General features: G+C 39.8%; 1 protein-coding gene across 5 annotated transcripts in view; it reads right to left on the bottom strand.

Annotated features, from left to right (window-relative positions):
* SPAG16 (sperm associated antigen 16) overlaps positions 1 to 13,815 on the bottom strand; it is a 754,420-nt gene that overhangs the window by 276,998 nt on the left and 463,607 nt on the right. For all 5 annotated transcript variants that reach the window (XM_075118125.1, XM_048869269.2, XM_048869271.2 and 2 more), the window contains one exon: positions 4,282 to 4,467. In XM_075118125.1, the coding sequence (XP_074974226.1) occupies positions 4,282 to 4,467 (186 nt within the window). The remainder of the gene's footprint in view (positions 1 to 4,281; positions 4,468 to 13,815) is intronic.

Below are 13,815 nucleotides of genomic sequence, written 5' to 3'. Positions count from 1 at the left end.
ACTGGCCTACTTTTCACATTCTGTAAAAGGGTACATGTGGAGTGTACTGTGCTCTGGATTCCACCTGTCCAATAGTAAAACAAAATCTTTACATCAATCTGCTGACGAGGAGCAGCAGAAGAAGCAGCAGCTCAGTTGTGGGGAAGTGAAAGTGGCTGGCTGATGGGAGTAACACGAGCTGTACTTTCTTTTAGGAAGGTTGAATTGGGAGCTGTAAACAGCATGCGATATAGATTTTTTTTAAAATAAAGGGAAAATGGAAAGTGGCCACACTGTCAGATTAGTGAGTGGGAGGCTCTGGTGATGGGAAGCAGCACTCAGGAACAGAGAGCAGACTTCTCTTTGATGTTTCCTGAACTCAGCATCACCTGGCTCAGTTCTTGGGCAATTTTCACTAGGGAGTGCACATCAGAAAAAGTTTTATTTTGAGCCATTTGATGGCACACAACTGAAATTTGTCTAATACAGCCAAACCCACTGACAGAGTAAAATCTGAAAGGTGTCAGAGGGTCCACACTAAGCTATCAGCACCATGGGACTCCTTCCATTTGTTGGGTTCAGCTCTGACTATACCAGCATAGAGTGGAGCCAGGAAAGGGGCTACTGGATCCATGTTTACTCTACGGCAGTACTCATTTGGAACCTGTGTTCAGATAAATAGGTTCTATTTCAAACACGAAGCATTGAAATGTATGAAAATGTAAGAGGAAAGAACCCAAGCAGCCAAACAGCTGTCTCTCTGTTACTATAGGCAGGGCTGGTATCTTTATGCGGTTGGGATGAAATTTTTCATGGCAGGTGTCTGCCTCAGGCTCTATTTTGGGAGGGAAATCTCAACCAGAACTGTTCAGTGGGATTATTCTGTGGTGATGGCACTAGGTCAGTAGCTTGATGGCTTCCTGGCAGAGGGATGCTTGTTTATGTAATGCATTGCAGATGCATTGTCTGTCAAGATCCACACTGTGGAGTTCCATAGAACAGATAGGAGTGCCGTGCAAGCCAGTGTTCTGGGCTCCCTATGCTGTTCCTGATGATATGTGATGAGTGTCACGGTCAGAGAGGGGGCAGGGAATGCACTCCTCCCATTCATACCATCTGGAGTCTCTCCCCTTGCTCATCTCCCTCAGCACTTAAAATAGGACTGTGACCCTCTTTTTCATGTGGTACTTGAATAGGGAGTACACTGACCTCAGCCAGAGTTGTAGGGGCAATAGGTGAAGCTTGGCACCTTTACCGTCCCCTGACTGTAGCTGGGGGTTTGGCTGATCCCCAACAGCAGCCTCTATACAAGGTGAATCTCCAGCTGCCAGTAAGACAGTTTTCTCCCTATGGTACAAAGGACCCATTAAGTTTACATAGGGAGTAGCTTGTTTGCACCTACAGCCACAGCTGAAGCAATGCACGTTTTAAAAAGCACTTCATGTGATCTGTAAGTTCTTTTCGGAAGGGAGGGTGTTTTCATTAGGTCTGTGTGCTCTGCCCAGCATAGTAGGGATCCAAGTGCTGACTGGGGCCTATAAGTGCTTCTGCAATACAAATACTTTCATAATAACGTTATTAATAATATGATACAATGTACACTGAATTCAAGTCCTGTTGTCTTTTGTAACAGAACAGATAAATTATGCACAGAGAATCCTGACTCATGTGGCATGGACCAGTGTGCAAAATTTTAAGGTCAACATTTTCCAACACAATCTAATTTTCAGTGCCTTCCAGGTTTTTTATACCCAGCTTGAGGCATTTTATGAGACAAGCAAAATATCCTCTTTTTATGTCTTCGGTAGGGAATAGTAAATACTTGTCTATTTGTGGGGAGCAGTGTTTCCAAATGTCTTCTATACCCAGTTTGTACATACTGTATATACTGAAAATCTTTTCCATAGGACATCATGCAAAGAAATCTAACTTCAGTAGAGTAGCTGGGCAGATTCTTTTAGTGCCTTTTGGACTCAATATGATCAAATTAAAGTAAATAAGCGAGAACGCCGGCTACTGTTATAACACAGAAAAATCAACCAGTGACGTTTCCATGTAAGCTTCCTAATTTAATAACCATTGAGTCTCCTAAGTCTGACCGGGTATATTGTGCCACATTCTCTTACCACCTCCTATTCTAGCTAAGCATTTACACTTTCTCATTACTTAAGGTTTTAACCATTATGTCATGATAGTCTTTCACATTGTCACTGTGCTGCTTCCTTGTGGTTGTATGAGTAGCTGAGCCTCACTCATTGCCAAATGCCAAATGTACATCAGACTGTACAGAGAAGGTAGAAAGGCTAGCTGCAAATTAGTGTGAGTGGGAGGCTAGGGTTGGTGGTGAAGCTTTGTGTTAATTTCTGTGACAACAAAAGCTTCCTTGGTGGAGATATTTTAAGATGTTTAAAGCATAACCACACCTAAGCAAATTTAAAACCATTCAGACATAGAATTAAAGCTATTCTTAGCACTATTCATTAGAGGTTACAAACATGTTTTACATTATGCTGAAAGATAATCAAGTTACAAGAAGTTAGGAAGAGAGGCAAGCGATCGATACATGAAGACATGAGAAGTTTCAACCTAATGTCGACCATTCATTCTTGTCAGAAAGACTGCTGCTATAGTTAGGCTGGTAGAACTGCCTCTTATTAAGGTTGCCCAACAGTTCCCATTGTAAAAAAAACCTGTTTTCGGTTGCCTATAACTTTGCTAAACTTTAATTGTTTTGGGCTTAAATTTCACAAGCTGGGTGTGTGCTGCAAAATTTATTTATTTCAGTCATAATAGCCAAGCCAAGGACAAGGCTAGTGAAAAATACAGTGTTTTGTTCATGATAAATTCTGGCAAACTTTCTTTGAAGTGATCTAGTGCCCCTATGCTTTGGCACAGAGACTTGAATTTTGCAGGAGAGGTGACGTTGTGCCAGGGATGTGCTCTTTGCTGTCCTGTGAAAATCTGCCCAAATCTGGACAAAAGTTAAGGCTTTGAAAAACTGCAGTTCAGAGATGCTCTGTAGAGACTTGCTAGACCTTTTGCAGGTAAGGTACAAAACTCTGAAGACTTCATCAGCACTGAACATGCTCCAGCCCAAGACTAAGTAGGACTTTTCCTGCAGTTGCAGCTCTGGACTGCAGCAGGCCAGGCCTAGTTTAGGAACTGAAAATGAAAGCAGAAGACTGTCTCTCCTGTGCTCTCAATGACCCCCGGCTGGGGCCAGGAAGCATGGAAGAGAAAATGGCCTGGTTCAAATGCGGAAGGGACAGAAGCCGGATCTGGGGGGTGAGGGAGATTAGATTGGGACAAGGAGTCATACATGCAAATTAAGAAATATATAATGCCACCTCATTAAAGTGGAAGAATTATTAGCTGAGCTGTAGGCAGAAACACACAAGTATTTCTAGAAGTGTCTCCTATAAAGTGGGCTCTAATTTGACCAAAGAAGGAATTTAAGGATATAGGCACAGTTGCCAACTTTCACACAGTAAATAAGCACCCCAAGTTTCACAATAAGCCAAAAATCAAGCTAATCCCATTTCAAAACAAGGCCAAAACAAGCCAATCCCAAAGAACCCCAACACTATGTGACTAGATCCCCATGGCGTGCAGTCTGGGACTGTGTTGGGCCTGCTGTGCACCCCGACTCTCTCCCCCACCCCCTTACCCCTGCTTGCTGGGAGCCCATCAAAAAAAAGAAGCAACAAGCTACAGCAAGCTACAAGCCAAATAAGAACAAGCTACAAGCCCAAAACTAGCCAACAAGCAACTCACAAGCCAACTGAGCCAAAACCAGGCCCAATTTCTCTGTTTTTTTTCCGTGGGTTTCGCATGTTTCAATATAGGGCATGTATCCTTTAATCAGTCAGAAATCACACTTACAATACAACTAAAATAAGTGAAATATTGCTTAACTGGTCTACTCTTAGTTTAAAAAGTGTTGTGTAGTCATGCACCAGAAACAAAGCCTAGAAAACACACATTTAAGTTTCTGGCTCACAAAGCATTGATCCTGAAAAAACACCAAGGAAATTCAGATGCAAAGTAAAACAATCCTGTTCTGAAATACTCTAAATTACCTGCTTCCCAGCTCTCAGCTCACTAAAGCCCTGATCTAGCAAAGCACATACATTCTTAATCTAATGTTGATATCAGTGGGACTACTCATGCTGAAAGCCAACCATGTGCTTTACTGGCATGGGGCCTAAATATATATCTCTACAGGTGACCTAACACATACCACATTTTGCTGTTAATTATAGTTATCAATCAGTTACACAATGATTTTCAATAAGTACACACCTGTTAATGTCCCATATTTTGCTGGTGTTGTCCATGGAAGCAGAAGCCACAAAATCTCCACAGGAATGCCACGAGCAGTCCCAGACTGCACGGCTGTGTCCTTCTAAAGTCAGAATACATTCACCCTTTGTGAAGTTCCATATCCGTACTGTGGTGTCTCCACTTGAAGTGACCAGTTTGGTGCCACTGTTACCAAGAAAAAGGAAGAGAGAGGGGTCATTAGCAAAGATGGAGGGGAAGATTACTTGGCGGCCTTCTGCAAACCATCTTTTTTCTCTATAGGAGTACAGGATGGGCACCTAGAGTTACATTTTGAATAAAGTGTAGAAAAAATGTTCTAAAAAATCTCAGTCCTGTCTTTAAACTGCTTTCTGATACAGATGCAGAGGAAACTGGCATTTTAGTGTGTATTAATGAAGTCATATTGAGAGAAAAGAAAACAATACTTAAAATAACTTTATTTCAGTGGAAAGTAAACATCGATTTCAAAAATACCACTCACTTTTTCTAATTTATTTTTAAGGTGATCAGCAATAAAGTAACTTAAGCGCAAACAATTGCTTTCATAAAAGGGTAAAAGAGGTTTTTCAAAATCCATGCTAGTTTTTAACCAATAAATTGTTATGTAAACATTATAATTCTGTCTCCTCTCTCTCAGTAAGGTCGCATTACAGTAGCTAACATACAGTAGCTTCATTATATATTATATAAATGTGTGAAAATAGAACTCCACTCAGATTTTTTGTCAGATCTTGAGCTGATGTAAATAGGCATAGATCTACTGAAGAAAACAGAGCTTCCCCAATTTACATCAGCCAACAATCTGGCCTTCTATTTTATTTATAAATGCATCAAAGAAAAGAATGCCGTGAGATCACATACAAAATCTAGTACCACAAATGACTTTAATTCAAATGTCTGAACTACTACTCCTGACATCTCACCCAGTGAGAAAACAGCTGTGGAAACACAGAGTCAGAGTTTAAGGCCAGAAGGGACCATCAGGTCATCTAAGCTGACCACCTGTGTATCACTTAGCACCCTCCAGTCACCCCCACACACTAACCCCAACAACTGGAATTAGACCAAAGTCTTAGAGCTTTCAGGAAATTAAAATACTGTGTGGGTGGATCTTGCCTTAAAGATCCAGCAAACCCTGGGTTTGTTAGAGTTGTGGAGGATGTGTTGTCCAGAGTGGAGGACTCTCTGTTGGGAACATCCTTCCATCAGCCCCTCTGACATGAAAATGTGAGGACTGTGACCAGCTGCAGTACTGACCTCAAGGATCACAGCAGAACATCACTCAGATTGATGACAAACTGAGATATTCAGTCTTCTGTGCCTTGTAACAGAATGGCCTTTCTTACATCTATTACTCCTTCCCGCCCTTTCTTTTCCAATAGATGTCTGACAGATTGTTGTGTAAACGTATGTACTGAGACAGCTTGAAACATTTGTCTCATTTACTGGATAGATCTTAAGGCTCGCTTGGCATTATGAAATATTGCCAAAGGCTATGGCTACACTGCAAAACAAACAACCAAACAAAAAACAAAACAAAACACAGAAGGGAGCCTCAGAGCCCAGGTCAATTGACTCAGGGTCATGCTACGGGGCTAAAAATAGCAGTGTAGATGTTTGGGCTCAGGCTGGTGATAGGGTTCTGAGACTTGACCCCTCACTACATTTCAGAGCCTGGGCTCCAGCCTGAGCCCTAATGTTTATACTGTTATTTTTATCTCCATAGTGTGAGCTCTGCAAGCCCAAATCAATTGACTCAGGCTCTCACCTCATTACCACAGGTCTCTTTTTGCTGTGCAGATGTACCCTAAGTATAGTTTTCGGCCATTTTTAACACACATGGTTCAACCTGCTATTTCTATCAAAAATCACTGTAAAACCAATTACACCTCATGTTAAGGAGAAACTTTTCAAAGTTACATCTCCCTGCAGTTTTAAAACCATAGGGCCCAATTCTGCTACCCGTTCTCAAATATTTCCAAGAATAAAAGCATCTAGTATGAGTAAGGGTTGCAGGATGAGATCCTAATTTTGCCAGATTGCTACAAGCAAATGTGTTATTATTAATGAATCATTTGCCATTTTAATAATTCAAGCTAACTCTGAGTTCAAGGGACATATAAAAGCAACACAGTGATGAGCTATTATTCTTTTTATTCATTTATAAAGATCACATTTCAGGTGATGGGAGGGAAATTTACTAAAAAATACGTTCTTGGGCTAAGAACGTTGACTTTTTTTATTCAAGAATAATTTTAAAACAAATTTGGGAACAGCCATAAAATGAACGTTATGGAAAATATGATTGATTCAGAATGATTGCCACATTTATGGCCATTGTGATTCATAATGAGGCTTTATTTACTTCCAAACTTTTAAATACACAGTCCTGAAAAAGCAACACGAAACACAAGTTCTTTGGCCCAAATTCTGTCTCTCTTGGGGATGTAAGTTAGACATCTGATGTAAGCTGCCCAGAAAACTGGTATACATAGGAAAGTAGTCTAAATGGATCCCCATTGGCATTCTGGGGTAGGTCAAATAGAGTCTAGTTTTTCTTCTGTAACAAGCGGGAGGGCAGAGTGCATCAGTCAAAAATACTGTATGTGAAAGGAAGAGTCCCATGAAGGATAGCTTCTGGTAGTGGTGAGTAAGTGCAAGGAAAGTGTAAAATAAAGGTACCCAATACCACACCTCCTGCAACATTAAGGGTCAGATCCTCACCTGGTGTAAATCAAGTGTAGTTTCATGAAAGTCAATCGGGTTACACCAACTGAGGATTTGCCCCCATCCGTGCCATCCCCAAAACACCTGGCAGCATACTTAAAGCCCACAGTTGACACACATGCTGTGCAGTGTTGTTGGGAATGTCTGTTGTCGCACCCAACAGCATTTCATTACTGAAAATACATTTTGAAGTCATGACACTGGCAAATTTGGACAGCACTTAAATAAGTGATCATGAAAATACATGCACTAAATTTTAAGAACCTAAAGTTAGGCTCCTAAATCAAAAAGTCCTGATTACAAACATATTAACCATGCAGTTGTCAGGCTTAACATTTTTCCAAATTTGTCTTACCAAAGTGCAGCATTCATTACATTTACAGATACTGCGATAACATTTTGTTCTCTAGAGCTAATGACAACTTTTTAAAAGTGTGACCACTCTACATCTGTTTGATATAATATTTATCTTTATACTTGCCTGATTTTAATATCTTCATAAGTTGACATTATATTATACCTATCGCAAATGTTTATCGGTCTATAATATACACACAGGCATATAGATCGATGATGTATTATTTATATTTTTACTGGAATATATAGTAACTATTCAATTAATAATATATTATAAATGCCACATTAATGCTAAGCTAACACTGCCCCAATTATCAGCAGTAATTCCCATTAGGGACTCTACAAGTGTAAGATTTATTCACAGGAGAAAAAGAGCTTTGGTTAATTAGATTGAGGGCTTTCTCTCCCTCTACCCCTTTCATGGGGTAAACAATATTTACATTTCATGGATTACTAGCAGAACCTTATTAAGCCTGAAGAAGAAATATACTTGGACATAAAAAAGTAATTTAGGTTATACATGAAGTTAGATGCTTAATACAGGATTTGTGCTTATGGGCCTGACCCAAAGCACTCTGAAGTCAATGGAAAGTCTTCCATTGCAGCCAGTGCACTTTGTGTAAGACCCTATAAGCACGGGAATTTACTGATCCTCAGATTTGAGAATGAGAAGAAATCTTCACCTGGGCATTTGGTGAGAGACCTTGGAGTTTTTCATCTCCACCGGAAGCACTGACTCAGGCGAAAGTAGGTGTGTTCCACCTGGCTAATTTCCCACAACTGCAAAATAGGCAGGCAGATGGTGGTGGTGGTTTTATTGTCTAATTCTATGTTTCCAGGTGTTTTTATTAATTTACTGTAAACTGTATTAATAAATTATCATCCATGCATAGACATAAGGGATCACAGTATAGCTACAGAACACAATCCCAAATTTTGCGGTTAGCCCAAACACATGGAAATGTGCGTGCACAATTCTTCATGCCAACTATTACAAATTAAGCCTTATTTTTTTCTCAATCTCTGAAACAGAAAGACTCTCAGCTATAACAGTCCGACACTGATCTAAGAGGGTTTTTTTTTCTTGTTCAGGATTTTTAGAAGGACCAAAGGTTTATTAGGAATAAAAAACACTTTATTAAGAGTAGTGCTTTACATTTTATCTCCAGTACAGATTCCATTAAAGCTGTAATTCTTTGCATTGTTTCAAAGGCTACATTTCCTTCCTAAAACTACATTTAAAAAAAAAATTATTAGAGCACAGAGAGCTTTTGAACTATCAGTTTCAGCCTCTCCAGATAGAAATAGAGCATTAACTCTTGCTAAATCTTCATAAACCTTTCCCCCACATTCTGCTCTAAATTAAAAGATACAAGATACAAATGCTTTCAGATTTGTGATCAAAGACCAGAATTTCCACTCCACATAGCATGGATCCAACTATTGCCTCATGGAATTGTGTCCCCAAGACCCTATGAATTGATTGCCTTGCCATTACCAGCTGCATGTACTTACCTCTGACTACTGGTCTCCACACTTGATTCCCTTTCCCCACCATTCTATTCTTCTCACCTGTTCCCAAGTCTGGTTCACCCCTAACATCTACTTCTCCCATTCCTGCATTCCAAAAAGTTCTGTAGATGCACACCACAGACAAAAGAGACTCCCTACATTACAAATCCATTATCCCTTCAGCTCCATCGTATTTCCTAGAAAACAGCACTACTAATACTCACTGACTGATTCTTACACACCTACAATTAGGGCGATAGGCATTTTGTGATTCTGCAGCCAGGAGAAAGAGAGAGAGTTTGTTTCCTGAGTCTGCAGTCAACCTGCAACAATGGTTCAGAAAAACAAACAAACAAACAAACAAAAACCCCTGCCTATTCATCTCCAGGAGGTATTAACTCTCAACTGTAAACAAGGCAACATAAATGCCAGTATTTCACTGCTGATCATTTCCGAGCAGAAACAACAGTTTAATAGGATTATCCCAAGATCTCAAACTGTGTGTCATGACTCCCCCAACTATTAAAAGTCCCTGTCCAGCTGTCAAAACCTTCAGCTGCCAACCTGTATGATGCAGTTAAACATTGTCCATATAAAAATCCGAAGCACAGTGAAAACTCAATATGGGATAACATTAAATGAATGAAATTTAAAATCAAAGTTTTAAAAAAATCATATGGGCCACTGTATTGATTGTATAACTGGTTTTCATATTCAGTTTAGTAAAAAATATCCATTTCTAATTCTAAATAGAGATGCTTCAGAATTTTTAATCAGCTGTAAGAGTGATGTTATAAAATCTAAAACTTCAGCTTTAACTGCAGTTTGCCCAGAAGTACACATTCACTGATAATTTTGTCAACCATGAATTTCATCGGCTAATATAGTGGCAATTCATCTAGCTTTGTGAGCTCTTTGTGAAGTTTCTCACAGTATTCTCTAATCTAGACTAATATGAATAATGCTCTTAGCTCCAAATTTCAAACAAAAACTCTAGTAGATGAGAGAGGCATGATTTATTACAGATAAGAAATATTCTTCCTTTAACCAAACCAAATTATATGTAAATCCAGAAATTAGTAAATTATCATCCTTACCATTCTTATATCAAGAAAGCAAGTTCTAATATATTACCTCAAAAAATTTAACTTTAAATAAATGTAGGTAAAATCAAAATAATAAAAAGTATAGGCTTTAATCCGTTTCATATTTCTAATGTAACGTAACAGACCAGATCCCCAGATGGTGTAAATTGGGGCAGCTCCATTGACTTCAACCCACTGAGGAACCATCTAAACATTATATTTTTCCATTAGTGCTACAGCGGCAAGGTCCCACACCAAGACAGATTAGGACGCTGAAGCTACAACATATTATTTAACATGAACTGCCTGCTTTTCCTATGCGTTTCTCTCACCACCACCTTTAGCTGTTTTAAATAGATATAAGAATTATACAATCTAGTCAATTCTCTATTTCTATATAAATATTTATTTTTTCTCATTTATTCCCTTTTTGACGGGGATGGGGGGTTAGTGATGTTCCTTTTGGTGGATAGTGCAGCTGCAGTGCGGAAAATTTCAGTATCGGTGTTTCTCAAATGAAATGGAAGTCTTCATGTTTCCTTTTGGAAGGGCAGAAACCCTTTTCATTGGGAGCAACGTGACACCAAATTTTTCCGAAGATGGACGTAACATCTCCATTTTAAATCAAAGCAGAACATGTACATTATTCTGTGGCATTTTAAACCAGGAGGACTATAGTATCGATAGAGAATGAGGAAAGGATGAAAGAAAACAGCAGAAGGGCAAGAGATGGGAATGCTTTACTTCTTTACCTCTGATGTAACCATCCAATCAGAGAGGAGAAGAAAACAAGAAACATGGGAAGAGTGACAACTGGATAATTTATCTAATTTGTCATAATATCACTGGAGATATTATCATGATCCATCACCCACTAATGAGCCATTCATTAGGCAGCTGTGGAAGGAGAAGGGATGGCCATTTTGCGTGTCACAATCTCATTCTCTCAGTAATGATCTGTAGGGGAGGTATATCGGAAAGAAGCAATTATGCGTTAGAATTGTACACTCTGCATTTTTGTGGGTTTCTATTATTCATTTGGGGCTGTACCAGTCCAAAAGAAATGAGTTGGTAATACATGCTTTATTTGTTTGTTTCACACTTGTATAAAACTCAAATAAGGACATTTCTTTCCTTCTTTTTGTAACCTCACTCTCAATCTGGAACCTTAAAAGAGAGCTTTATTTTCATCAGCTGTAGTGTATGAAAACTCTGGTCAGCAGAATTTGTCCTGGGTGCTATACGTAGTTGAAAACAGAAGCTATCTTTACTAAGAGGTGGAATCATAGAATCATAGAATCATAGAATATAAGGGTTGGAAGGGACCCCAGAAGGTCATCTAGTCCAACCCCCTGCTCAAAGCAGGACCAATTCCCAGTTAAATCATCCCAGCCAGGGCTTTGTCAAGCCTGACCTTAAAAACCTCTAAGGAAGGAGATTCTACCACCTCCCTAGGTAACGCATTCCAGTGTTTCACCACCCTCTTAGTGAAAAAGTTTTTCCTAATATCCAATCTAAACCTCCCCCACTGCAGCTTGAAAATCCTAATATCCAATCTAAACCTCCCCCACTGCAGCTTGAATCAAATGCAGCAGTCTCATAGAAGGAGTTTATAGACATTTTATATTCTGCTTACAGATAAAATGCATTCAAACTGAAAGGTATGGGTGGTGGCAAATTGGAGATGCCACCTTTCTCAACTATGTACACCAAACAGTCTCTCATTGCCAAAATGACATATTCGTGAAGAAGCAGCCTCAGGTTTCAGTGAAATTATTTTATTTAGCTATTGCATCATTGAAAAAATGAATGAAAAGGAATTCAACATCTTACTAAGAGAATTTCTGATCTCAGAGCATGTCCTCATGTCTCTTTAACATACTTCCTCCTGCCTCTGCACTTCCTGATAGGTACATGCAGTGTCCAGAAGGAAGCACTACGCCATGCTCATTGTGAGGGGATTTATTCTTCAGGGAAAAGCAACCGCAAATCTCCTCTGGTTGAGTTTCAGACAGTGGAGCTTTAACAAAGTTCTGGAGTTGCGGGGAGGGCTCTTGCCTACAAAATGCACATTGAGGTGCACTCTCCTCATATCTGGTCAAAGCAAGCAGGAGCATACAGGGTTCTCTGTTGGTTGAGACTGTTATAGCACTGCCAACCCCAAGCAATCAAAAATCATGAATCAACCCCAGTCTACCCCTTCTTCCAAAATCATGAGGCTTTAAAATAAATAACACAGTTATTTTCCTTTGTATTCTGGTTTCTGCATCATTAGGGTGCACTTGGGTCACATTTTCAAGCTTCTCTCTGTAACTACGAGGCTAGAAGCTTACTTTAAAAAAAAAAAAAAAAAGGAGACCTGAGATTCAATGCAATCATTTGTTCCCAGGAGCTGAGGCCTTAAGAAAACCCCTGAAGACCTGCGATAAAATTGTAATAGTTGACAGCACTGTCGTTAACATCTCCTTATTGTAGAGTAGGGTGACAGCTGGACTGGGGACATTTTGATTCATTCAGATGTCCCCAAATTCTAACACTCATGTCTGTGGATGGAGAACCACACTTGCCACCCACTGGGCTTAAAATTCGTGGCTTCCTTCCACAACCTTTGAGGAAGCAGGAATTAACCCCAGAAATGAATGCCATACTCATGGGGAAACATCGTAGTTATTAAAAAGGACCATTCAAAGGCCTCGAGAGGAAGTAATGCCTAAACCTGCAGCAGTAGCAGGTCCCCAGGCTGCAAAACACATAGTAATAATATTTTACACAACCAAGAGTCCAACAGCCCCTCAGCCCTCAAAGATGGCACCTACTGCTTCTTGCAATGATGTTGATTCTTGGGCACAGTGTGAGCATGGAGCGGTGAGGTTCTCTGTTGTGTAGCCAGGTGTCAATATGCTGGTTAAGGTTTCTTCCATGGGACCTGGGCCACTCTTTTAGCCTGCCTGTGGCTATGCCCGCAGCCTACTCCCTAGGCTGATCTCCTAGCTCCAAGGTTAGGATGAATTTCAGCCTCATTTAGAATAATTGCATATTTATACATAGGTTTCAGAGTAGCAGCCGTGTTAGTCTGTATTTGCAAAAAGAAAAGGAGTACTTGTTGCACCTTAGAGACTAACAAATTTATTTGAGCATAAGCTTTCGTGAGCTACAGCTCACTTCATCGGATGCATTCAGACTTATGCTCAAATAAATTTGTTAGTCTCTAAGGTGCCAGAAGTACTCCTTTTATATTTATACATAATAATAATAATAATAATGAACAGAATGGTTTTTACACAATTATTTCCCCAGTGTGATAGTAAAAATTGATAGTTTAAAATGTTTTTGACTATATATTTTTTCAAAAGCTTTCCATTTGTTGCATGTCTTTGTTTTTACATTTTTAACATTAACTCAATTTAAATTTACCTTTTTAGCTTGTCCCAGCACCACCCCTGTGCCAGCTGACTGGCCCACAGCCAGCCAGGTGGTCTGCAACCAATGCCCTGTCCCTACTTATGCAGGGTGGACATCTTCACAAGTGGGGAATACACACAGTTTCTCTCAAAACGGCTGCCTTTAGGCCTCTGCTTATGAATCCACCTCTTGATGCTGGTGATCCTGCCAGTTGTTGGCCTGTCTCTTAAATTGCCTTTTTAGGTAAAGGTTTTGAAAAAGTTTGGGAGAAGTGAATTATGTCATCTCTGATTCCTTTCAGCCTCCATACATAGCAGTTTCCTTGCTGGATGCAAAAGGGTCTGAACAGCCTTTCATACTATTGGCCAGGAGGTCTTGGCAAGGGCTGAGGGGAGGGATCCTCACAGTGACATTGGGCAATTGAGTTTCT

The sequence above is a fragment of the Caretta caretta genome, chromosome 11 (genome assembly GCF_965140235.1).
Source record: "Caretta caretta isolate rCarCar2 chromosome 11, rCarCar1.hap1, whole genome shotgun sequence".
Classification (NCBI taxonomy): Eukaryota; Metazoa; Chordata; order Testudines; family Cheloniidae; genus Caretta; species Caretta caretta.
The sequence above is the reverse complement of the archived record's forward strand: the minus strand, read 5'-3'. Positions and strand labels throughout refer to the sequence as shown.